Below are 26319 nucleotides of genomic sequence, written 5' to 3' on the forward strand. Positions count from 1 at the left end.
GCTTTAATCTTGTACTCGAAATATTTACATGTAATTTTGGGTATAATATTTGATTTATTTTATTATATATTTTATTCGCAATAGATATTCGTTTATTGTCTATATATTCTTACCTCTGAATTTTCTGTCGCCTGTAGAATTTTTATTTTGAAATTTTTAATTTGGAGATTAAAGTCAACGAGAAACTTTTATTTTCCCGCCTTTGCCATTCGGTAAATTGGAACAACGTATCGTAGTACCGATATGTCTTATAGATTGACCGGATGAATAATTGATGACGAAAGTAAGCATCCGTTATTCGCACGTTCAAGTCAACGCGACGGTTGTTTAATCACGCGCGTTTCATTCATGTCGATGTCCGACTCCATTTCCATTCATCAAGACTTACTCAAATGAAGCTGTAACATACTTCAAACCACTATTTCAAAAATTGTTCGCAAACTTTAATTGTAAAAAAAAAATTATTTTTCCTAAGTACAATCACTGAACACTTGCACGATGCATTTAATAGTTCGTATACTTTGTAACAGAAAAATAGCTCGAATTCGTAATGATTACTTTTCAATTCTGATGACTATTATTCAGTTTTTAATATAAATTTATTTTTATATCTGCACTCTCTCTCTTTCTCTCTTAAAGAAATACAATTCTATGAATGAATATCACTTGTTCTTTATCAATAATTAAAAAAATTCCTGTTACGTACATGATTATTTATTTGTCCTTCAAAATCGTGTTTGATTACCGCATTGTAAGCAAATAACTTTGAGTTTGAGTTCCGACGGCGTCTGAAACCAAGTCTAAATTTTTTAATTTTTACGATTGTTCATAATAAATTATGTAATCATAATGGGGGGAATATTTCTCACATCCACAATAATCCTCCGAGAAGATTTTTCCAAAGATACCAATTATCAGTCCGTTTATTCGCCATCGAGTACACGTTCTCCAAGTGCCACTACTTAGAGTTCTTAATCTTTGCGACTATAACGACCAATAACGATAGACCACCCGTAGCGAGAGTATTGAACCCACTGTAGAAAAGGAAGAATGTATTTGTACATTCTTTTTACACATATCACCATTGGTACCAGTATAGCGGTACCAGTAAGTCCACTGCCAGATCTCTTTGAGAGAGATCACTTAGTACGAAGCGTCCGCAACCACCCCCGTTTTTACGTTGTAGAACAGTGAGTTTGTGAAGCAACCAATAAGTGATGGTGCGAACAAACAACCGATTGCATAACCGATACTGCTCGGGAAGATGTCTTTGACCGCGACGGACTATCTCACTGAGTGACCAAGTCACCAAGTTAGTAAGGTGATCACGGTCGTCGCGTTCGCGATGCAGCACCGTTCCTCCGTTGGCTTCCGTCGTTGAATTGTGGTCGTGTGGCCGTCTTGTGGTGGTACCCGGTGGCAATGCTGACGACTCCGTTGTGGATATCGGTCTATCTCTCTCTTTTTCTCGTTCTCCTCTTCTTCCATCTCTCTTCTTCTCTCCTTTTCCCTCCTTGATCTCTTGCTCGGCCTTCTCTTTTATTTCGGCAAACAGTGCGATGAGCGTGCACGGCCGCTACTCGGCGATTGGTCGTCGCGACGTACACCTCGGCTCCATTGGTTGGAAAATTAGGGGGCGGTCTTCTACCCCCTACCGACTGCGAGTTCACCCCATCCATCCGATGCCTCTAGCCCCGCGACGCTTCCTCCGTGCTTGGATTCTCACCTGGCGACCTCCGCGACAGACCGATTACCTGGATATATCGAATTTCGGCGATTCCTTTCTCGAGTCGGACTCGCGTAATTTCTTTTGTTATGTAACTGAAGTGACGAATTATGGTATTGTGCATCGGGCTTTCCCCTTGGTCTCACACTCTATTCTTGAATTATATGTTTGCTTTCTCATGTTGAATAGCCTTAATAAAACTCGTATATTTCTATAGATGTAATTATATTATCGAAATTATAGTTAAATATAAATCTATCAATTAGCAAAAAAAACTTGCTTCTTCGATATTTTGCTTGTTTTGTAAAATTTACTTTAAGTTTAAAATAAAATTTTGATGAGTGTAGACTGCACACGATAAGAAATTTGCTTATCGAAGATTTGATTTTATTTATGTCTTTGTTTCATAGCTTCCAATTTACAATATTCAGCAATTTTTGTGCAAATTTTTCGCGCAGTGGATACTGTTTTCCACTATCACGAAGCTATTGAAGAATCACGAAATACGCGTGTAACCAATAAACACCGGAAATGGAACGTGTCAACGTTACCGTACACCGTGTTGTGATTCCACGCGACGCTATCGCACCTTGTGTTTGATTAATTTCACAACAACTGGCAATTCACCCTTCGTCGGTAGATTCGAATCCGAAAGGAAATCCGTCATGAATTTGTTTATGAATTATTTAAACATCACGTTTTGGAGAATTTAATACGCGCAATGCGATATTAGATGTATGATAATTGAAGATATAATTTTACAATTTTTTAAGGCATAATTTGTACATCTATAATAAAATAAAAATACACACACATCTTAATATAATATTGTTAAAATATAAATTAAATATTAAACGATTGTTGTCGAGTTATATTTACTACACCATGTACATTTTTGATAATAATTTATCACACTAACTTTGTTTTAGATTTTTAAGTGATATAGATAGACATTTTCGATGTGATGGAAAAAATAATATGACGATTGAGGAAGATAGATATCACTTTTTTAGAGTGTTTACTTTTCGTGATAAGATTTTCACCCTCTCGCGAAGGTCGCCGGCTCATCTCTGGAGTCGTATTATGATACACATTTCTGCAAATATGATCCAACGACAAACGTAACTTTAGCTGCGGATCGGCCCGAATACGAACTCGTACACGCCCAAGGATCGGTTTCGTTCATTCACAACTATCGTTTGTCGTTATGTACCCCGTACACGCGTATTTTGATCGTTTACCTCTATTCCATAAATTAAATTAAATCTTACACATGTTATGATTTAATTAAATCAACTATTGTCAGATACGTTCAAGAACTTGTTGAACATAATATATACGTATATAGCACTTATGTGTATGTAAAATATTTTACTTATAAAATGTAAATAAAAATCATTCAGTAAACAGTAAATTCAGTAATCAAATTCTTTTTAAATAATTTATTTACATTTATCTACATAATAATTTTTAACTAATTTTTTATTTAACAACTATCATTTGTATTGTTTATCGTTATGTATCTTGTGCATATGTAACGATCGTTTAAACGAAATTTTATACATGTTATTATGCATGATTTAATTGACTTAACTGTCAGATATATTTTTAAGAATTCGTCGTGAAACATTATGTACATGTGTACAGCACATTATGTGACACTTGAATTTTTCTCTTAATGTGTACTAATGAGGATTTGACACTGTTTATTATACACAAAATTAGTGTCAAAAAGAGTTTTTTTGAAGTGTCTGGGGACGTTCGGCTAAGTTTTGAGCGTGTCCGAGGTGTACCCTTTTTAGTTGACACTCATTTTGACTGAGAATGGGAGAACTTGAAGTTATTAACCCCATCGCACATAAAATACATAGTAACCTAATCATTAGATCATTATTATGAATCTGTGATTAAATATTTGAAAATAATTGGTTTTATTGTATTATATTTAATTCGTTTTTTTGGTAGTATTTAATACATATTTTTATGTTCTTAGAATTTTTTAATGTAATCTGTTTCTCTTCTACTTTTAATTTTAAATACAGTACTTATTTTGTATCTTAATATAACCTAAAGTATGTCCTGTTTTTATCTTATGTTTTAGTGTCTTATTTCTGTGCGTCAAACTTGACACAGAACTGACAACTGCGTTGCCACAGGGAAATTATTATCACTTTATTCCTTGGCAAATCATATAGAGAGCGGCAAAAGACTTCTACGTAATACAACACTTGCAACAATATGTATTATGGGATATAATAATATAAATATCTCTCTTCTTTTTTTGCATAAGAAATTATTTTGCTCATAAAATTATATTGATTTTATGACATTTTAAATTTGTCTTGCTTTTACTTGATTTAATCAAAAGATTTATTATAAGCAAAGCAATAGTAACACAAATTTAGAAAGTCACGTGACGAAAATCTGGTAGTCGAAAAATCTGGCGGTGTTATATAGATCAAGAGAACCGATGCATCACTGGTAGATGAGTGAAGACGTTTTTCTTCGGCACGCCTTGCCAATCCTTTGAATCTGCTCCGCCTTTTTCAACTAATTGCCATTTGTACGTAGATCGATGTAGCGTAACATGTTTTGGACGTGTAAAGACGCTGAAATTTTAAATAAAGAATTTATTCGAAATAAACTGAGATAATTTAATTACAAAAGACAAATATTTCGTTATCTGTAATAAATCAACTAATTAAATACGTACGTCAATAATGTCTAAGACTAGGCTCTCTTCATTTTTGCTAATAATTATTTTTGGATTTGCTATTTATTTTTTAAATAAATTCTATTTGTTATTATAGTATTTTAATTAAGCTACACAACCGCAACTCTTTAATTAATTTCACTGTGCGATCAAGGAAAGAAATCAAGAAAAGGCATTTTTAGACGTATGAAGCACAAGAAAAATTATGACAATTATTCCGATTTGATTACGCTTGAGCTTATGGATTCGAGGATGACATCGTGCCGAAGCCAAGACCCAATGATAAAGGGGCGGCGCCGCGCTTTGCGATGGCGTCTCCTTCGATTTGGTGTCGGATTTCCCTCTGGGCCGCCATTTTCTCTCCTCCTCTCTGTCTCTCTCACCCTCTTCGTACGTCCTCCTGTTCCCGACCCTTGGGATAGGGATGATGCTCTTCCTTATCAAAACGATTCCAGGGAGAGAGAGAGAGAGGGAGGGAGAGAGATTTCATCATCCCTCCTTCATTCCTGTTAAATCTAAAGACGTACTCGACAATCCGATATTCGCTTGAGTGTACATCGTTTATAGGCAATTGGTCCTTGAAAATAAATTGACTTAAGTTGTAAATCCGATTGTAGGTATCTATTAGATCTCAGAAAAGAAAGGGATGAAGCTAAAAAATGATCTCTTATCTGAAGAACATAATGTACATAATATCTAATACTGCTACTAGAAATCATGCTGACTCAGATATAAAACATCTCTTATTCGAATCTATTATCGCAACATCTCTTGTGTAATTTAAACTTATTTATTTAAATATATTCGCGTGAGCGTTATATAAGTATAATGTCGACTTTTTTCACGAGTCTGATTTAATATATTATACACAAATAAATTTATTTTAATTTTGTCTTACAAGATTATATATAAATTATGACCCATAAATTTTACTTTACAATCTATAAACATAATCTTTTTACATAAAATAATTCTTCCAATACAGGGTGCGTTCACCGTGTACCCTGCTCACAAAAGTTGCAAAACAAGTATTTATTTGTCATAGCATATTTAGTGTCAGTACGGATAGAAAGTACTCCGACGAAGTAATTCTCGAATTAAATCTGCTTGGTATACGATGAAAGTGCTTTGAAGCAATGAAACGCATTTCGCCTAGACGAGGCGCGAATTCACTTTGCGCCTTGTCAGAACTCGTCTGTTCGGAAAGCACCCTGTTTGTTGTATCCTGGGCACATCAAGGCATTCGAGTACGAGGCAAAGAGCACCGACAGGTACTATGCGGGAGGTGGAGCGAGGGAGGGAAGCACAGGGAGACAGAACATAGCAGGGGTTGCGGAGGAGGGAAGCAGCAGCAGCAGCAGCAGCGGCGGCGGCGGCAGCGGCGGCGGCGGCATCGTGTTTCACTGTACTGCGTTTAATTGCATTCCAAAATGGCTCTGTGCAAAATCCTCCCCCCCCCCCTTCCCTCGACCGCCACTCTCGCAATCCTCCTCCTCTAGCCGGGCACAGACGGCGAGGCATCTTCAGCACCGTAAATCCAGATAAATTAAACTGGCGCCAGCAATTCTCTCTCTCTCCCTCCCTCCCTCTCTCTCTCTCTCTCTCTCCTCCCTTTCTCTTGCTCTCTTGTATATTTCAACGTATCCTCGTTTATCTTCCGCTTTGCTTCCGCTGTTTGTTCCGGGTCATGCCGGGTCGTCCTCTCGCAGTCGTGGATGAATCTACGGTTTCACGTAAAGCGACGTGGCGATAAAGAGCCGGCGAGCCGTTTGTAATGACGGATTCGCAAGTGCCATGAAATCGCGCGCAAAGGACACCGGCGAGAGGGTACGAGATGCATAAACTTTCCATAGAACAGCGATGTGAAACAGTATTCCACGATGACATTTAGAAACGAGTAACTCACTTGATTCTCCATACTTTTTATTCGTCAACAGTCAAGATATCTGACTTTTCTTTGAGTTACAAAATGTTATTGTAATTTTAATTTTAAATTAATAGGGCTAAAAATTAAACGACACAAATAAACAATTCCGACAGATATAATTTAGATATTATGCAGATTATGAATTAGTTTATACAATTAACTAAAAATTGATAATAAAATATAAATTTAATGAGACACAACGTTACGCATAAAACAATGTCAAATTATACGTACGTTACGTCATCTATCAAAGTTAAAATTTCCCGGGGAAAAGCGGAGAAATTTAAAGACTCGGTTTTAACTCGAGCAATCCTGTAACGACGCCTGCATCGCAGGTGCGTCTCGTGTTCCCGCGGTGTCATCGTCCGGCGTATCTACGCGCCGTTAAAATTAATATCGTCGAACAATAAGTCAGGTCGAGAGGTGACGAAAGGAGCTCGTTCGCAACGACGGCACCGCGTGTTGGTGGCCGGACATCGGACACCGCCTCCGGCCGAGAGATAGCGGCTATCTTCGTGCACACGTTACACGTTACTCTGCTCGACTTCGTCCCCGGACTCGCTCACTGACAATTGGTGCGCGGTGTATTGCGTGCGACCGGATTTATTTTTAGCAGTCGACATTCTCGATGCGCACCTGAGGAGGCGAGAGAGAGAGAGAGAGAGAGAGAGAGAGAGAGAGAGAGAGAGAGAGAGAGAGAGACGTCTCGGATTGTCCGAACGGAAATAAGTACACAAGCGGATAGACACTTGACAGCATAATTGAACGTCGCTTTGCTTGGTAGACACAATTGTATAGATTCGGTAATAAATCATTTATGATCCAAAAATACGTTACTAAAAAAATGTCTGAGCTGTTCTTGGCAATGATTTTCGAACTGGTCGAGCTCGATAAGACAGTTTGACGCATGAGATGTTCCTGTCGCCGCGATCTACGCGGGATCCGGAAAATGAAGGAGAACAAAATGCGTGAACTTTTCATCCCCCTCTCGCCAATGCGATCGCATCGATGAGCGGATTAGGGGACATAATCTGTGCCGGTTATTTTCCCATTAGCACCACTGCTTGACGTAGATCGGCGCGAGAGATTTTTGTCCCGTCCGATTGAACGGCGCGCGTACAGGCGTGAACACAGGTAGCCATTCATGGGATCCACAAGGGTCCTCGGCCTAATACCCAAAAATATGCTCTTTATGTGTCACTGGCCACTTTATGCCGCGATTCACTGCGACGGGTCCGCTCGTAGATCCGGAGGTGCGATAGCTTCTCTCTTCACCGTGTGATACATAACTAAAATTATTCATATGCTAGCTTCATTATTCATGAAACAAGAATAACTTATCAAACTTAAAGTTTTGTGTACTAAAAGTAATTAATTATGTAAGATATCATTTTTCTCTTGATAAGTATTATATTTTTTTAAATTACTAACCGTTGATTTAATAATCTAATGATTTAATTTAAAAGATTTAAATTACTAAGTCATGCTTAATAATAATGATTGTTGTTTTGTGTAGAACATAAGGTCTATACTTTATTAGGATCTGCAGCGCCCACCCTAGGGACACCCTAGTCGTTGTAATAGGTCGATTACACGGTTAGTTAGATGCGCTTCTGTGATTTGAGGGTAGAACATGCAAGCAATGTGCTGTCATCATCCCTTCTATAATTGTTTGTATATCTTTATATTCTCTTAGAAAATATCCCGCACGGTCCACGTGCCCCAAAATAAAGATGCAATAAATTTAAAAAAAAAGCACAAATACAATGCGAAACAATGGGGGACATATATACAAAGCAAGAAAAATTCTCAAAAAATATACATGCGACACTAATATATTACGAAACGAAAAATTTTAACATCACAATTCAATTTGTCTTTAATTTATTTCTATTTATAATAATTTTGAAATGTTACAAAAACTTTTTTAATTTAATTTTATTTAAATTTAATTTAATTTAGTACATTTATGAAAAATTATATTTATTTAATCACCCAGCGTGAAAGGAAGATTAAATAAGAATTTAAAAATCATAAATCACATAACGACGAACCGATGGACGATACACACATGAAGGATCATATTGCACATTACGCACGCCTATGCAACTGCATACTCCTGGTATGCCTACGACGCAACTCTCATGTCAAAGATCGATCAACTGGAGAATTTTATTTTGTACTCACAGATATTTTTTTAAATTATTTACATTATTTAACTGTTGCTACAAGAATGCTTCACCGATCGTTGCGATATAAAACGTTTGAGATATTGCTTATTGTTAATTATACATATAAAACGAATTAAAAACTTTTACATCAATTATTTAAAACTAAATTCGTACAAAAAAGAATGTGAAAATAAAATACTGCACTACATTTGCATGAAAACTATTTTTGTTTCGGCGCGTTAAAAAAATTTTGAAAAAAACATTTACCTCTGTAACAGCCGACATCGATAAGCCAATCAAGAACGCTCTCCGTGTTATTTTTTTACAGGTTTTACTAGAGTGTGAAGGTGAGAGATCTGCCCGTAAACCCGTATATTCTCTTTGTAATAAATAACGACACATTCTGGTTTTGTAGAAAACGACAAGCAACGAGGAACTCGATGTTTAATAACGTGAACTGCCCCACGTTGCAGAGATTTATAGTTGTGGCTAATTATTATCGGTACATGAGGGAAGAAACGTGACATGCTCGGAGAAGCGTAATGGCGTAACCCTTAAGAGAATGGAAGAGGGTAGAGGAGATATGGATATTACGCCAATTATGACAATCTTTGATAGATATGCTGAAACTTGCTTATGAATTGTGACGTTTATTAAGACTTGATGCTTACGTCAGCTAATAGACGCCATTACGTGTAGTGAGTGATCTTTTACGTGTTGCATCTGCGAAAAGAGACAGAAACAAAATTATCCATCTTGATTAATTGTAAAATAGTTGGAAGATAATTATTATGCAATTATAAATGTCTCTCATAGTTTGAACAAAGAATATTCAGAGCATGATTTAATAAATTAATAAAATTGCTATAAACAAGTACATTTTGACGTTCCAGAAATTTATTATATGCATTTTCTTCTAACGTTAATATATATATAATATATACATATATATGTAGATACATATTATATGCATATATTGTGTATAATTGCAAAAATAAAAATATTAATTACAGATTTTTAAGCTTTTTATTACGATAATAAATCTGTAACTCTTTATTTATTTTGAATATTATATTATAGTCGAAAATTCTTTGAGACATCTCGCGAACAATTCCTTATACGAGACTCTTCTTAATATGCCACTTCGCACTTTCTACGTTTCTTTATCAGTGGAACCTGTGTCAGGTGAGTTTTGTGGGAAAAAAAGCTGGACGTAGTTTCGCGCGCTGGATCGTCTTACGCTAACTCGCACGATTTATCTGCAGGTACATCGCGACGCTCGAATCGTCGCGAAACGTTGCAGTACTTGCAGTGCCTGCAAGGGAGGTTCTCGCAATCACTTTACGTAATTCGACGATAATAAAAAAAAGAAAGGTATCACGGACTCCAACAAAACGCGGAACGCGAGGTACTTTTCTATGAAATCGACCCTCGGAGATCTCGTTGGATCAGAAATTAGAGAAGTCGCGAGACCTTTGGCCCGAATTTTCTATAAAAGAACCTAAAATCTCTCTTGTATTCTTTTTTCATTTGCTGGAAAAATTTGGAGAATCCTTTCAGAATATTTTACAAAACATGTAGTAATAGATATAAAAAATATTTTTATTCTTATTTGTGTGAATAAAATTTACTGAATAAGGATATCTGTATTATCAGAGAATTAACATTTAAAAATCATTTTATCTTTATTACATGCTAAAATATTAAGAGATAGTTATATGTAAAATTAATCCTAATATTAAGTTTAAAGATAACATTGGCTACCTTTCATTTTTTATTTGAATGATTAGATTCATAAAAAATAATTTTGCTAAGAACGGGGCTAATCTTTTCCAACAATTTTCTTTAAATGTTCCATCGTGACAACGTTGCTTCATTTTTTGAACTTCCGCTGAAAATATTCGTCCCGCATTTCCTACCCTACACATCCACACTCCCACAGTGTATACCCAATAAAGGGCTTGACGCCATAATGTGGTGTCGTCGCTGTTGTACCGACAATATGTTCCGGATCCTTAATAACGACAGCGAAGCGGTATTAAGAGGCATTACAAAGCAGCGGACACTTGAATGCGCGTCGAGGAGGGTTCGCACTCTTGAAAAGAGCATCTGAACACGAGAAACGCTGTTGGTCCCTTCCCCCTTCCTCTGAACGTTATTATGAACGCCCCTTTTCTATCCTATGTTACCGTGTCTTCATCCTACTCTTGTCACCTCCGGCGACACCTTTCTCTTCCTCTTCAGCTGAGACATCCCTATTCGTAACGCTATTCGATCAAATGGTTCGTACACGTGTAAACGTATATACAGTTTTGATTCACTTATTCAATATACTCGTAATTGAAAAGATTTTTTAATTCGACATAAGTAATGTGTGAAATTGTAAATTGATTTCATAAGCAATTCTATCTCATTTTATTTGTTTTAAAAATCATTTATATTTTTTTTGAAATTTATGTTTACTAGTAATTACCCAAGATCATCAAATTTATTCACTATTAATTTTTATTCAAAATATATTTAAATAGAGAAGTAAGTATATCTTTCAGAACTCATGTTGTAAATTAAAATTTATCGTATATTTTATTGCTATTACCATTGAGGAAATTTGTCGAGGAACGTAATATTTTATACTGCAAGCATTGAAATTTAATACTCTTTACTGAATTGAAACACATGAAATAAAAATGCAATGTTAATACGAGCGAATAAAGCTCCGAATTTACGTTTATGGCAGACAGAAAAAGGGGGGTGAGAAAAGTTTTGCAGGTTTCGCGTTACATCATTGTCACCCTGGAGCACCCCAATAGGCAGCCACTATATACATAGGTACTGGATGTACGCGCCAACCCCACGAAAATCCCCCGTTTACGAGTCTGTGTCGTCATATTCTTTGTTAGAGGGTGGTTTTCAAACGATGAAATCGCTCCGGCTTCGCAATCGAGATTTATTCAATTAGAGTTACCGCACATTTTCTCTCTCAATCCTTTCTATGTATGAAATGGAAAATATTTAATATAAAATGTCCAATGTATTAATGAGAATTCTGAAAGATTTATGTATATTACATTTAATGACTACTTTTTATTATAATTATATAATTTATTATTAATATTATTTTTTATTAAAAAGAAAATGTCATAAGGATTACAAAATATAAAATTTTTATCGTATCTCTCTAATTTCTATACAAGAAATATTTTATATAATATAAAATTTTTTACAACTGTTCTATTAATGTCTTAATTTTGTTAATAACATATAGGTAAGAGCTGAGGTATGTGTTCCAGAATGATGCTTCGGCAAATTTTTCTAATTCGCGCATGGCAAATGATGCCGATATTAGTCGGCTAATTCTTTCACGCTACACGCATATGAAGATGACGTTTTCATGAAGACGAAGACGAAACGCTGCCTACGACGATTCTTCGAGCTGACCGTGCAGACTCGTCAAGGCCGCGTTGCTTTTTATCGGCTTATCAAGACGTTGGTTACACCGTTGGTTGCTCGTTCGTGCTGTGGGAACTAAAGAATCATCGCGTCATACATCTAGAAGATGTATTTATAGCGTCTCCAGGAAGGATCTCCTCCACGTGCGAAGCTGATTATAGCACTGAGAGTGCAAGCCACACATCGACAGCAAGTTGTTGCATAATAAAGTAAAAATTTATATTTTTAAACTTTTGTATAAAATAAATTATAATAAATTAAAAGTATGTATAATAGAAAATTATTTTAAAGAAGAGAGAGGGAGAAAGAAGAATAGAAAGAAAAGAGAGAGAGAGATTTTATAAATGTATGTTTTGATAATTTTTTATGGTAGATAATGGTTGTATAAGATTCTGTAAAATTTTATTTGTAAAAAATATAAAATACATTTATAGAACATACATGTTAAGTTTTTATCGGATAAAAATTATCTAAAGACGTAACACACGTTTGTTTGTTTGTAAAAAGATTGAATTAAAATAAATTCCGTGATTGATTTAATGATCTTCATAGTAATATGTATATTAATCAGTCGGCGAATAATACTCAAAGACATTCCTAATTTATTACATATAAGATAATACATGTGACAATAGTAGACATAAAGTCAAATATTAGAGTAAAAATAAAGTCAAGATCCTATAACTGTTTTCTGTGTGTAATATAAACTAAAATAATATTTATTTAACCATCAACAATAACACTTCCTAATGCTTGTATGCTAATGCTCAAAGCTCTATTAAATCCACAAACCTGTCACAAATATACGTATAAATCTGATCTGTAATTTCTTTACAAGAATCCTTTTCAGGTAACCTGGGCATTATATTGTGTTCATTCAAGTAAATTTTCTGCGAGTCCGTACCAACAGAATAGGTTCGTGTTCGTAACTCTTACCTGTTCAATGAGGTATAAAGTAGTCTCTGACAAAATTATGGAATTTATTTCTACTCAAAATTGTTATACATCATAATTAAATAATGTAATGCATAACTATAGCTGTATCATAAAATTGTCAAATTAAATTAGTTTAGATCATGTATATCATAATACTTTTCTGACATAAAATCATTAAATTAACGATCACAGAGTTGCGCACAATTAATTTAAACATTTTATATAAATATCAAAAATATATATATATTTTGTTAAATATAGAGCAGAAGGAAAACAACGAATCATCTATGTGGTCTAAACGACATCGCGCGCTCGACACTTCGAGCTAACGAGTTCGAAGGACGAAAGGCGGCGGCGGTGGTGGGCGATTCGCTGCAACCACGGTCGTTTATTAACTCAACCCCCTGCGGTGAGATATCACGCGCGACATAACTTACGCTTGGACAGGGTTGCAAACTATACTGCACATACAGAGCAGGGATTACCGTACATAACGACGCTAAGGTTATGGTGTTACACGCGGATGGTGGAGCGGCACCGGTGTCCAGTGACTCCCATGTCGGCTTGTTATCCGGACCGCCCCGTCGTTATCTGCAATTACCCCAAAACAGCCCCTAGTTTATAAATTATAGGCCGTCTCCGTACCCCGCCGCCGCACACCGTGCCTTCCCCCTCCTCCCTTTAGCTCTTCTGCCGTTCTCTGCTCTTCACGCGCGAACCATCCCTATCGGATCTAGCGGTACATCTGTCATCAAACGCGGCCAATTACGTTCAATTATCCCGGTCACCGCCGCTGTGTTATCGCTGCAAGCGTGTATCGTCCAATGGGCGAAGAATAAATTTCTGGCCAATTAAGCGAAATTGTGCCATGGTAATTGCTAATTAGGTGTGTATCAGAGCCAATTACAAACGCGATTGTGTCACGAATATCGGTACCAAACTCTTTCTCTGCGGTTTCTTTCTTCTTATATTTTTCGACGGTTTAATGTTTGTTATTATTTATAAATTGTATAAAAAAAAAATGTGGTTCACTTTTTTCTGTCCGTTCGCATTTCTTCGAGAGCATATTTCAGATTCGTTTGATTAGACATTAAATTGGCGGAATAATCGCGCGTCACGCACATCCAGGCTACAAGAAGTAATCCTCGTTGAGAGGAGCGGCGATTTCTCCGATCGCAAGTACCCACGGACGTAAAAGGTCCGGGATACTCTCGCAGGCGACAATACAATCTTGTAGCGCGCCATTGTTGCGAGAGATTCAATGGACATTGCAACAATGAGGCGTTGACGACGGTGCGTCGCGTTGCGCAAAGGGAATCGTGCGAGGGCTCCCTACAGCTAGCATAAGCCTGCTTGACTGTACTTTTCACGCCCTTTCCATGACGCGAGATTATTATATCTCCGACCCCTCGCTTGGTGAGCACCAAATAGACATCTGCTTTCAAAAGGCGTAATATCCATGTATATAAAATAAAACACACTATTAAATATGAATTGCATAAATATTTTGCTTTTCCAATATTAAGTATTATTGTCTCTTTTTCAAAAAGATCTCGTCAATAATTATTTTCGTAAATATAACGTCATTTGAAATAAATAAGAAATAATTGAAAATTATTTTTAAAATAATTACTTTCAAGTGATTAATTGTTATACTTTTGTGCTGGTTTCTCCAAGAACACAACAATTTCCAAAAATAATGTGTTATTTTTCTCAAACTGCGAGAGTGTCGTAGTTGGTAAAATTTCAATATAAATTATTGTGGATGCTATGTACATACAATGCACGATTGAGCGAACTTGTATAACAGCCTTTATTTTATCAATATGATACAATTTTAATAGACGTATGATACACTATGATACGTGAAACCGGAATCCATCTCTCTGTTCTCGCGATCTTCGCGGTAATGCATTATAATAATTGTTACAAGATTTAACTGCTGTTATAGGTCAAGCGATATGATTCATAATTTGACGTCATTTCACCGTAAAAACGTTGCGATTCAGCAATTTAAGTCACTACGCATTGATCTCATTTCCCATTGTTTCACAAAAAAGAGAAATGCGAAAATCGTTAAGAGATCTTCCGAATGTTCTGCTCATTAATTTATATTACTGTGAGACATAAGCCGCTAAATCGCGCCGCTAATTTCCTTAATCGCTACTATTCGTTAATATCTATGATATAAGATTGACTTTAGCACAAAAATACATTTTTATAATTATAGCTAGACCTTGCTCGTATTTGTATCACGATACCGCGAGCACGCACGATGTCCATTTGATCTTTCCAGTTTTTTTGGTTCAGAGACTAGATTTTGTTTATTTTTTCGTGATTATAAGATGATAGAAATTCCAGAAAATAGTAAAAAAATGTAACTGAATTGTATAGCATATTTAATGCGTTTGCTTCAAAAGCGAATTTACCTAGCCTAGATTTATTATATATAGTATTTTTAAATAAAAAATGCATATTTATCGCATTTACCGCAAAGTACTTATTGAAGAATAGATTAAAGATCGCCTATTGACATCATTCCTTTTTTTTTGAAATCTTGTCACGATACTCGTACAATTAATGCTGCCGGCTACACTCACGAATCGACGATTGACAAATCTTGGAAATACAATATACGATATCCGTAATATATTTACATACGAAGTAACTTTAATATGCACTTGGAAGACAGAGGTTTATATGTTATGCATATATCGATAAGTTTTTCTTTATATGTATATATACGCGCGTAAATACGTATAATTTGTAATGCATGCGCGAATGCATACACCTTATACTTAGGTACGTTAATTCGCTAATCATTATATTATTTATCGCGCGCCGTCGCCAGCGATCAGCTATTTTCAACGTATAAATTAACTGTTCTTTTTTTTATCGTCATAATCATATGTATCTCATAAGTGATAAAACTTCGCAGTATAATAACATTAGATAATATAATAACGTAATATAAATAAATATTAATTTATATTATAGTAATTTTGAATTTTATATACGCCAGGATATCGCCAAAATAAATTATCCGTAGATTTCTAATGAGTGCACGTTTACGAAACTTTACAAATTGTTAGAAAAAAATTTCCTGTAAAATATATTTAGAATACAGGAATAAATAAAACTCCCGTGAGATCAAACGAAGATTTTTTGTATGAATAAGAATAAATTTTTTAATTATATTTGCATTTCTAAAGTAAACGTTTCACTCGTGTAATACATAATTATAACTTCAACATTTATATATTTACATATGTAACGTAATATTGTATAAATTTGTGTGCAAAAGCGCCGATAAAATTGTAAATCAAATAACAATATTTTCATGGCGTATCTTCGTATTCATTCTTATTACAAAATTTATTATTACATTTCTTAAATTGATATATTTATATAAATATTCTGAAGAAGGTTTAATAAACATATATAGTGAGTATATGTATATATCTATACAGAATCGGAAAAGTAACTTTTAAAAGGTAACTTGTTACAGTTACGCTTTATGTTTGTGAAAAATAATCTTTTTATAAAGTGGCATCAAATTAAATATCACTATTTGACCAGTTCAACATGCGATCTATAGTAGTTATATATAGATAACTAATGTCATAGTCAAACATGATATTGTTATCTCATAGTCAAACGTGATATTGTTATCTCATAGTCAAACATGATATTTGTTATCGTTATCCAAAAATGTAATTACATTTTAACACCACTGTTATTAAAGAGTTATAAAAAAATTATTATTAAAGAAAAAGAATAATGTTACTTTCCAACATCGTGTATATTATATACATATACACAATTTCTTACTTTTATTATGTAAAGTCAAGCGAGTAATATTTATGATCAACTTGTAAACTAGTTTGAATCACAATCCACCTTCACTTAAGATATAAACAGCAACAAAAAAATAATGAATTGATTAAATTTTATATTTACATATTAAATATCTTATTATTAGACTTAAACTCACACATATATTTTGGTAATTTACAAGACTACGTTATAGAGAGTAAAACATAATTGAATCGAGTACGACTAGTGTAAAAAATGGGAAAGAATCTGTAAATTATGGATTGCTATGTACAAGATAATTAAGGCGTCACATCGAAGTGTATTAATATTTCTAATACACTGTCATTAACGGTAATCTAGGTATACCCGTCTATCTAACAACATTAGCTGCCAAAAAGGACCACTTTGCACGAGATGTCGAAGTCTTATTTCAATTGTTTTATATGAATTAATCCATGTTAATATTATTATCTATATATACTATATTACTAATATATTATTACTATATGTATATAGTTACTACTATATACCTATAATAATGTTCGCGAAGGATAAAGATACATTATAATATAAGAATTACGCCGAGAGAAACAATTTAATTATCTTAATTGTATGTTGCAAGTATTTTGCGGGATATTAAAATGTATGCTTTTGGATATTCTAAAAAAATTATGCAAAATTTCAATTACTTGTAATCAATCAAATTATTGACATAATAAAATATGTACGTGACTAATAAAATTTTTAAGTATTTTTCTCCAATGCTCATACAAATATGATGATGTGTAGATCAATATCCACAAGTTAGAAAGCCTAATTGATACAACCATCCGAGTTTGCGATTGTGAATATCATTTTTTTTAAATCTCAAAAACATGGTATTGACATTCGATTGATATGTCGCGCATATGATAGCAATAAAATTTCATTATATCCTGTTTTTTATGGTTTTGATACTTTTATAATACTTTTTATATGAATCGGTAATATTTAATTTCATGTGTGTATATTATGCATTAATATGCGATTGTTAAAATTATAAAATTAGTAAATCGAGAATGTTATAAATATCTAGATTTTTAAATATAATACATAAGCAAATTAAATAATAATTTATACATATATATATATATATATATAAAGACAATAGAATAATTTCAATGCTAATTAATAAAAATTAATATTATTTTTATAATAGGTATATTGCAATTGTTATTTCTTTAAGTCATCAAAAAAGTAGTTTTAAATATTCTTTAATGTTTATAATAGGATATCCTGGATATGTATTCATATACATCTATATCTAAAGATTTCTTCCGCGATATCCTGTTTCACGGAGCCAGCTCTGAGCCGGATTTCAATTTAATTGTTAATGGACTCATTAGGTATCTTTAAAGATAATCTCTGATTCGTTCCATGATAATTATAAGAAACCTTGATATGTGTGTTACAATCATATCTACAAATAAAAAAAGAATAATCGAACGATAAAATTTCGGAAAAAAACAAACCTTTTTCTAAATGATTAGCGTATCTTGGGAAAAACTACGTGTCGCTCGCGAACGGCGTCGATTTTTGGCGATACGTGTTTTTTTGGCATCGGTGTGACAGTGGAATCCCTGGATATTTTTTATTCCATCGTGTCGTATTTAACTTTCTTCACCTTGAAGTACCGATAGGCCGCGTAGCCGGTGATCGTCAAGAGAACCGCGGCAGCCAACGTGGAGCCGACTGCAACTGGCGCAGTCTCATCTCTGCTGGCCCGCGCGCTCAGCGAAGTGCACGAAAACTCGACAGCAAACTCGTTGTTCTTGAACTTGAATGGCTGCAGCTTCATGTCTCTGAAAGTTTCCATTTTTATAACAATATTGACAATAATAATATTCTCCTGTAGGTTCTGAGAATAAATCAAATTAAGGAAAGATTAATATCCGATAAAAGCCCACGCAGAAGCCGCCCACGTAAAAGCTTCAATACTGTTGACGCTTCTTGACCCTGTAAACTTTTCGTTTAGTTTACTTATTGTTTCTGTCAGTCTAAATATTTGATTTTATCTCGTTACATAGCGATTATTGATCACTTTCATTTTCGGGTAGAGCGGAGCTATTTCATCGGTTTCAACTTTAATGCGAGAATTTATGATAGCAAACATCTCTTTGCAGTGACGTGCTTATAATTACATTATACAATCATGGTTGCTGCTTGAGAGCACAACCTTTAAACAATCAACATGTGCTATTCAGAAACACAAACATTATCGCGAGAAATGGACAAAAAGCCCCGTTCATCCACCTTACCTTTGACATTCAGATACTGTATACATAATATACACGTCATCGCTGTACGTCTCGTTGTCAATTTTAGTTAACCTTTTTTTCGTATAATTGTTAATTGTGCAAAATTGAACTTTTTTGTTAATGTTTATTAATTGACTATTGATTTCCGTTTATAGTATTTTAACAAATTTCATACTGCTTAACTACTGTTAATATTCTTTTTGCCAAGTAACCACTCTTGTCCATCTATATTGGACATCAATATGTACTACATCAAATAGCTTTTTTTCATATAATTACGTTGAAATAGTTTAATTTTGAAGAATCTCATTAATCAGTTAGTATTAAATTAGTATTATTATATAAATTTGCATTAAGAATGATCTCATGAATCGTAGTCGAAATGCGATATATAATACTTAATTAATTCAATGTAATAAATTTGATAATAACGCACCGAATTTCGCCTGGGTTTTTATCAAGTATAAATCTTTCCTTGTAATATCTGAAATTTCTTGTATTCCTTGTAATATGTGAATTTTCTTTTCATGCAACTAACAGAAATAAATATTTGTTTAATATAAAATAATATATTATTTATATTATAAACTGCACATATATTATTACTGTGAGAAAATTCTATATTTAGATAATGTTCCTATATTAAGAGTTAGGACAATGTGATTGCAACTTGGTTGCCGAAATCCGTCGTATGTAATAGTCAACCGCGAATTTTAAGTTGCTGAAATTAACGTCTTTTATATAAGGCGCGGTCCGATTGCTCACAACGCTCATGAGTATCATTTATCTTCGTTTAACATTTGACAAACAACAAGGATGAAATTATTTTTAAACGTTGTGAGCGTAAATTGGACCGCAGCCATAAACAGTTGACGTAAGAATAGTAAATAGTAGAAGTTATAATGCTAGATATTTCACAAGTTCTATTTTCAAACTTGTCTACATTTTCTACAGTAATAGTCAACTTACTGGTAACAAAAACAGTGTTACCAACGTAAATTTTATTATTAACGGCGGTTTGTCTTAACTTTCATTATAGGAACATTATATTTATTATTAGACAAAATGGCTATTCGATTTGGATAAATGTTATGATAAGATCACTTTCGATATTTTAATTTGATTTTTACGTCCATTTACATTTAGTTTCAACACCAACAGAAATCTAATACTGGCCAATTTATTATTGAAAGACAGTCATTAATTACTTATTTGGGATACTAAAAAATAAGTAAATAGTACTTTTACTACATACTGTCTTTTAGCTTTTAGTATTAGATTTCTGTAAAGGAAATATGAGATAAAATTTAATTTACTTTAGCTGAATTGAAATTATTTGTCTGATTAACTTAAAATACAATTTTTGTTTACAAGATTAATTCAATAATTCGTTACCTCAAAAGTACGCTGGCATGATTTTTTCCGTCGGTGAGCGGAATTTCAGTTTCTTCGGAACAAGCGTACGATTTTCCAACCGGTGTAGGAAATAGCATGGAGCTATGTTTCTGGCCAGTACTTAATCGAATAGTCTTATCTGAAATATCAAAATAAAATAGTAAATTTGATATTTATTTAATTAACAATATATTTTATGAATTAAATTTAATATTGAGAATGTGACACAATAGAAGTCGAAATGTCTGTGTTTAAAATTATATCTATTGTTTATATTAATTTAGCATGAAACATCTAGTTTGGATAGTAGCCTTTTTTATTTTTTAATTTCAGTTATTTGAATTTGAAACCTAATATTCTATTATTAGGTTTAAAGTGTGAGTATTCAGTACAAACAAATTTAACTGTGTAGTTATTAAAAATAAGTCAAATGTAGATACGCGATTTGATATTATTATATTTTCATAAAACGTTTGAAATAGTACAATTATGCAAAAATCAATAAGATTGACATTACATAAGATTGACAATTGAGCTTACTTGGCTGAGCAATGTGTTCGAAGTGTTTGTCACTGGAGTTATAAGTCAGTTCGATTTTCTCGACGTACCAGCGTTCACCACCGGGTGTCTGGAAAGTAAAATCTTATATATCTCATATATCTCGTTGAGCATAGCGAGAAAATCTTACGAAACTAATTATCTTTTTATACAGAAACCAAGATTGCTAGAAGATCAAAACCAATATAACATGACGTATTCCTAAATACTGTACCATATAAGTATAACATTTTATTAATTTTATATTACTCGGATGTCTACATTCTTTTTCTAAGAGAAAGAAAGAGAAATAGAAAGAGAGTAAAAGAGGTGATGTAACTTTTAATAATTTTTACTATTTTTATCCCGCACGTTGTACTTAATAACACGAATCGAAGCATAATTTGAGATGGAATATCGTGATAGCTTTTAGCACGCAATCAATGAAATGAAGGTGAAAATGAAATGAGCTATATCTTAGTAAAAGGTTTACATATCGATTTTCGCAAAAGGCAACTGCACTGTGTCTGATAATACAGATAATTTATTCCTTATGTAACTGTCTCTTGACCCAAGAATTTATCTTTCAACACAGCTATGGAAAGAAATATGACGTTATGTATAAAAGATTACCTTAGCGAAGCTCCAAGATAGTACAAAGGCTTTCCATTTTAATGACATAGTCACTGTATTTTCATTATCGCAATTTCCGGTCACAGTTGCATCGTCAGGTACGTAGACATCTGCTTCCTGGAAATATATAAATTTCAATTATAGAATTATACTTATTATTACTCTTAATAATTAAACATTTCCTTCACCTTTTGAAATATAATTTATATATGATTCTTACTTGATCTTCACCGAGTTTTGTCCGATACTTGACAATGATAAGAGCATCTACTTGAAGAAGAATGCAAGCTTGGCCATTGCTTCCGTCCAGCCGATACAAAGGTTGCTCCGTGGAAAACGGCTTGTGCGTGGTCGACGTAGTTGAGGGCACGATCGTGGTTGTTTTAAGTTCGGAATTAACTATTGGCTTTAAAAAAAGATTATGATATAATAAGATTAAAAAGAGAATGTGTGTGTGTTATTTATTTATAAAACGAAACAATAAAATTGTTTATATATTGACACAAAAAAATTATCAATGAAAATTGTATCATAGAATTTTTATTATTTAAAAAATTGTCTTCTCTTTCTCTCTCTCTCTCTTTTTCTGTCAATAAAATTTTCATTTATAGTTCAATGTTATTCTAGAAAGATACTTCCGCTTAAAAGATGATGACCTTCTATAGAAGGTCATTTGTTATTGTAACATAAATGTAAAAGTTTTGCAATAATATAATTTTTTGTTATTATAACAATTTTGTACATAATGATTAACATAAGAACACATAGTATAAGTCAACATTATATACACATGTATATATATATAATATTGCAATTACGAAGCATAACAAAGAACATGAAACAATATTAAAGTCGATGCGGATGGTAATAGTAAAAGTTCTTACTAGAATGCTACAAAGTCTTTGCACGATAACGTCATATAATATTATCGAAATGTCAAGAGGTAAGTAAAGGCAGCTACATATCGAACGTTATAAAAGCTTAACGCCAAAGTGGTTAACAAATCCATTGTAAATATTGAGTTAAGCGCAAGAGTGTAAAAAATCAGAAAAATATAAAATTTAATAAAGCTTCTACCTTACGAGGGAATTTCTAAAGCTTAACCACATTTTATTTTCTTGATGTTAGAAATTAGTAGTTTTTTTAGGAAGAGTAATAGCTTGATTGTTGTTACATTAAATTAGTTATGTTTCCCGATTTAATTTTTTTAAATTTAGATATTCTATAATCTCGTTAATAAAGAATTATAATTTTTTATAATAATGGAAAAATAATTTTTATCAAATATATACGAAATCAGAGAGAATTCAGAATTTTATATTACAATTTTATAGATAGCTTTTCAAGCGGTTTTAATTTTGTATAAGAAGACTAATATGAAAACAATATGAATAAACACACAAATAAACTGTGTGAATATGTTTAAAATTTCCATTATTTAACATGTCAAAGTACATTTATGAATACACTTCTAATAGCAATATTATAATGTATAATGTCTTACATAATTATTTTTCATTTTTACATTCTTTAATTTTTTAATTTAAAAAGCTAATTTTTTTCTCTGTAGAAGAATATAGTTTATTGAGTAAAGGAAAATTTTTAATTCAACCAATAAATAGTTTTTAATTATTATATGTAAAATTTAACAATGTATATATAAAATATTATATATTACTATATTTGTATTTTTAAAAACAAATATTCTTTTACTCTTATTTTAACCGTCACATTGCGAAATATAGCGACAGTAAAATCTTCGTTTAGAGGTCGTAACAGTACTAGTGGCATTTACAGCCGGAAGTTATATGATTATCATGCGACAGTGATGAAATGTAAATTGTGCATACAGCGCGTATTGTTCAATGAAATATTTGCAAGCAGCAACAGGCTACGTTCAGCAAAATTAATAAACAAGTTGATATAAGAGATCAGGTTAGATCGAGATGATTCCATTTCTTTCATGACATTTTATAATTAGAAGCAAATCTACCTAATCTGATAGTGATAACTTGTAAAGATTAATGCAAAAAATTGTAAATATCCCGTATCTAAAGTTATATTTTTAAAATATTTTGTTTAGAAAAGATTAGTCTTGACGCAATCACAATATATAGAAAATTAGTTTTCTCTTATATTCTCGCTTAATACAGTCTTCTCGTGTTTGAGTTTTATTTTTACTGTTTGCATTTTGCATACGTATAAGTTACAATTAGCGTCAAGTGTGAACATTAAAACACAAGAGTTAGATTAAGGGGCAGCGAAATAAGGTCAAGGTTTAACCAACAGCTATATATGAATGTTTTGATAAGATTGCTTTACGTATAATAGTACTATAACGCTGGTTTATGAATTCCACGCATTATCATACGTTATAGCGATGGCATAAAACCGCCATTGTGGCTGCATGGCGTAAGGTCAACCTTGAAAAAGCACAGATCCTTGGGCGTGTTCGGATTCCCATCCGGGTGTCATGTCGTCCTCGTTTAACGTTCGATAAACAACAAGGATGGAGTAATACCTGGGTAGTACTCGGGTGCGAATCTAAACACAGGCCTTATTGCAGAGATTTTCAAATTTTTTTCGGAAAATGAGAACATACATAATTGCGCGCAGTATCATACGATCAAATAATATAATGCCAGACACTATCTTTCTTAGGGAGTATTAATTATCGGATTTGAGCCTTAGGTTAAGTAAGCGACCGTAATAAGCGGTAATACGATTACGCGCAGATTTAGTAATGCAGCTTGCGTATATAGGAGCGGTCGCCGCCCACTAATGTAAGGACATTAGCATGTGTGTGTATATGCACGGATACACACGATCCAATGTAGCACATTTTTCCCTTTGGCAGCTTGTTCCACGAATCCATTTAAATAATTACTCCTGCGTATATGAGCATATAAATCGCTGTGTTTCTAAAAGTGCGTATTGATCACTAAAATGAATACTGAATATATGTATGTATAATTATATTGTATTAATTTTTAAAAATTAAAAAAATTGAGAGAATTCTCAAATGGCATAAAATTTGAAAAAAAATTGTTATAATTTTATGTTAAAAAATAAAGGGAAGAAAGAGAGAGAGAGAGAGAGAGAGAGAGAGAGAGAGATTGCTATAATTAATAAAGAGTGAAAGTATTAAATAAATTTGTTTACCAAAGGTAACCTCGTTCTCGGAGTAGGGTAGTCCACGTAGACTTTCGGCATTCTGCGTGTAGTATAACGTTGCTCGTCCACTTGTCGTGGCATCGGCGAGGGAACAGGAATACTAAATGCTATGCCTAAGACACACCCTGTTAAAAATGATTTCAATAAAATATTTATGTTGCAATACCACCGTACACATAATAGTTTTGCATAGTTTAAAAGTAATTTAGTAAAATTCGTAAAACGCTCGTTATCAAAAATTTATCAACTAATGTACAACATTCGTGTTTCTCGCTATTTTTATATTGAATGTTTAATCAGGAATGTAAAACTTCTATCTTATGTTTTAAAGAGTTTTCTCGCGTTGCTTAATATCTCCAATTAGATACAGAATTAAGAAGGACGCAAAATTTAAAAATACACTGAAAAAGAGTAATATTTATCAAATAAAATAACTTTTATCAAATGTGTGTGTGTGTGTTTGATTAATATAATGAAAAGTAATTTTACTTTATTAAATATATTTATGAAGCATTATCAAACATAATATATAATATATATAAAAAAAAAAATTTAGTAATAATTAGTATTTTTGATAATAATTACTAAATATTTAGAAAAGTCAAAATATTTTTTATCGTGTTAACCGAATATTTTGATTGAAATTATTTCACTCAACATTGGATAGCTATTATCAGACCTTTTTTCAGTGACGTATCTTAAAAAATAAAAAGATGTGTACGTATTTAGATTATAAATTATATTTATATCTTTGTGATCGTAAGAAAGAAGCACTCGCATGACTTATCTAAAAGTTTTTAGCTCGTGACATTTTGTTAAAATGACATTTATCACGTCAAAAGGCAATTATTTGTCTTCCTGTAATATTTATATATTCAAATCAATAATATCTACAATATTATAGAGTCACGCAATTATAGAATTAAAATACCAAGAAAGTAATATCTTAAAAACTGTGAATTACAATTATAAATTCTATTGGAATTAAGTACATTGATATACATTAAAAGTATTGCTAATTTTGATCATTTTTTTAAGACAGATAACGTAGAACTTCAATGAGCTTTTTTTCATTATATCCAGTTATTGACACTTTTCATAAGTCTTTAACATGTCATGTGGAACAAGAAATAATTTTGTGTATATCTTTTATCGTTTCGCGTATATTTTTAGCTTATTCTTATACTATTCTCTTCGTGTAAACTTAAAACACCATAAAAAGACTCGCTCACATAATCGTCGTAAGACTTTTTCCATTTAAATGACAATGCATCTTCGATGCATCTAAAACTTAAATGGCAATTAAACTTGATGCATTCTCATGATCATGTGCACAATCCGCTCCTTACGATAATAGCGGAAACACGTATCAATGCACTTCTTTCCTGATCACGACATTTTCTCTCTTTGAGAAAACTCACACAATAGAAAAATCGCCCTGCAGTATTCGCTCCGACGTGCCATAACGCTGCCGCTGCTGGTTCTATTTCTTGGTGCACTTCTTCAAACTAAACGAAAGAAGGAGGAAGAATATGTTTTTTGTT

General features: G+C 33.0%; 1 protein-coding gene across 1 annotated transcript; it reads right to left on the reverse strand.

Moving 5' to 3' along the window:
* Positions 1–18062: 18062 nt before the first annotated feature.
* On the reverse strand, positions 18063–24966 carry LOC108779840 (lysosome-associated membrane glycoprotein 2). The gene is made up of 7 exons (XM_018547347.1): positions 24942–24966; positions 24764–24900; positions 21822–22007; positions 21602–21718; positions 20972–21059; positions 20432–20570; positions 18063–18580 (listed from the first exon to the last, which is right to left on the reverse strand). The coding sequence occupies exons 1-7, from the start codon at positions 24964–24966 to the stop codon at positions 18370–18372; spliced, it is 903 nt and encodes a 300-aa protein (XP_018402849.1). The 3' UTR covers positions 18063–18369.
* Between the last annotated feature and the right edge of the window lie 1353 nt (positions 24967–26319).

The sequence above is a fragment of the Cyphomyrmex costatus genome, unplaced genomic scaffold (genome assembly GCF_001594065.2).
Source record: "Cyphomyrmex costatus isolate MS0001 unplaced genomic scaffold, Ccosl1.0 scaffold639, whole genome shotgun sequence".
Classification (NCBI taxonomy): Eukaryota; Metazoa; Arthropoda; class Insecta; order Hymenoptera; family Formicidae; genus Cyphomyrmex; species Cyphomyrmex costatus.

Bases quoted from the DNA above. Each gene is read 5' to 3' on its own strand.
- LOC108779840 (XM_018547347.1), bottom strand. From the start codon at position 24,966: ATGCAAAACTATTATGTGTACGGTG. The intron at 22,008-24,763 runs GTAAACAAATTT...CTTTTTTTAAAG, and splicing joins CGAGAACGAGGTTACCTTTG to CCAATAGTTAATTCCGAACT. The intron at 20,571-20,971 runs GTAAGCTCAATT...TTGATATTTCAG, and splicing joins CGAACACATTGCTCAGCCAA to ATAAGACTATTCGATTAAGT.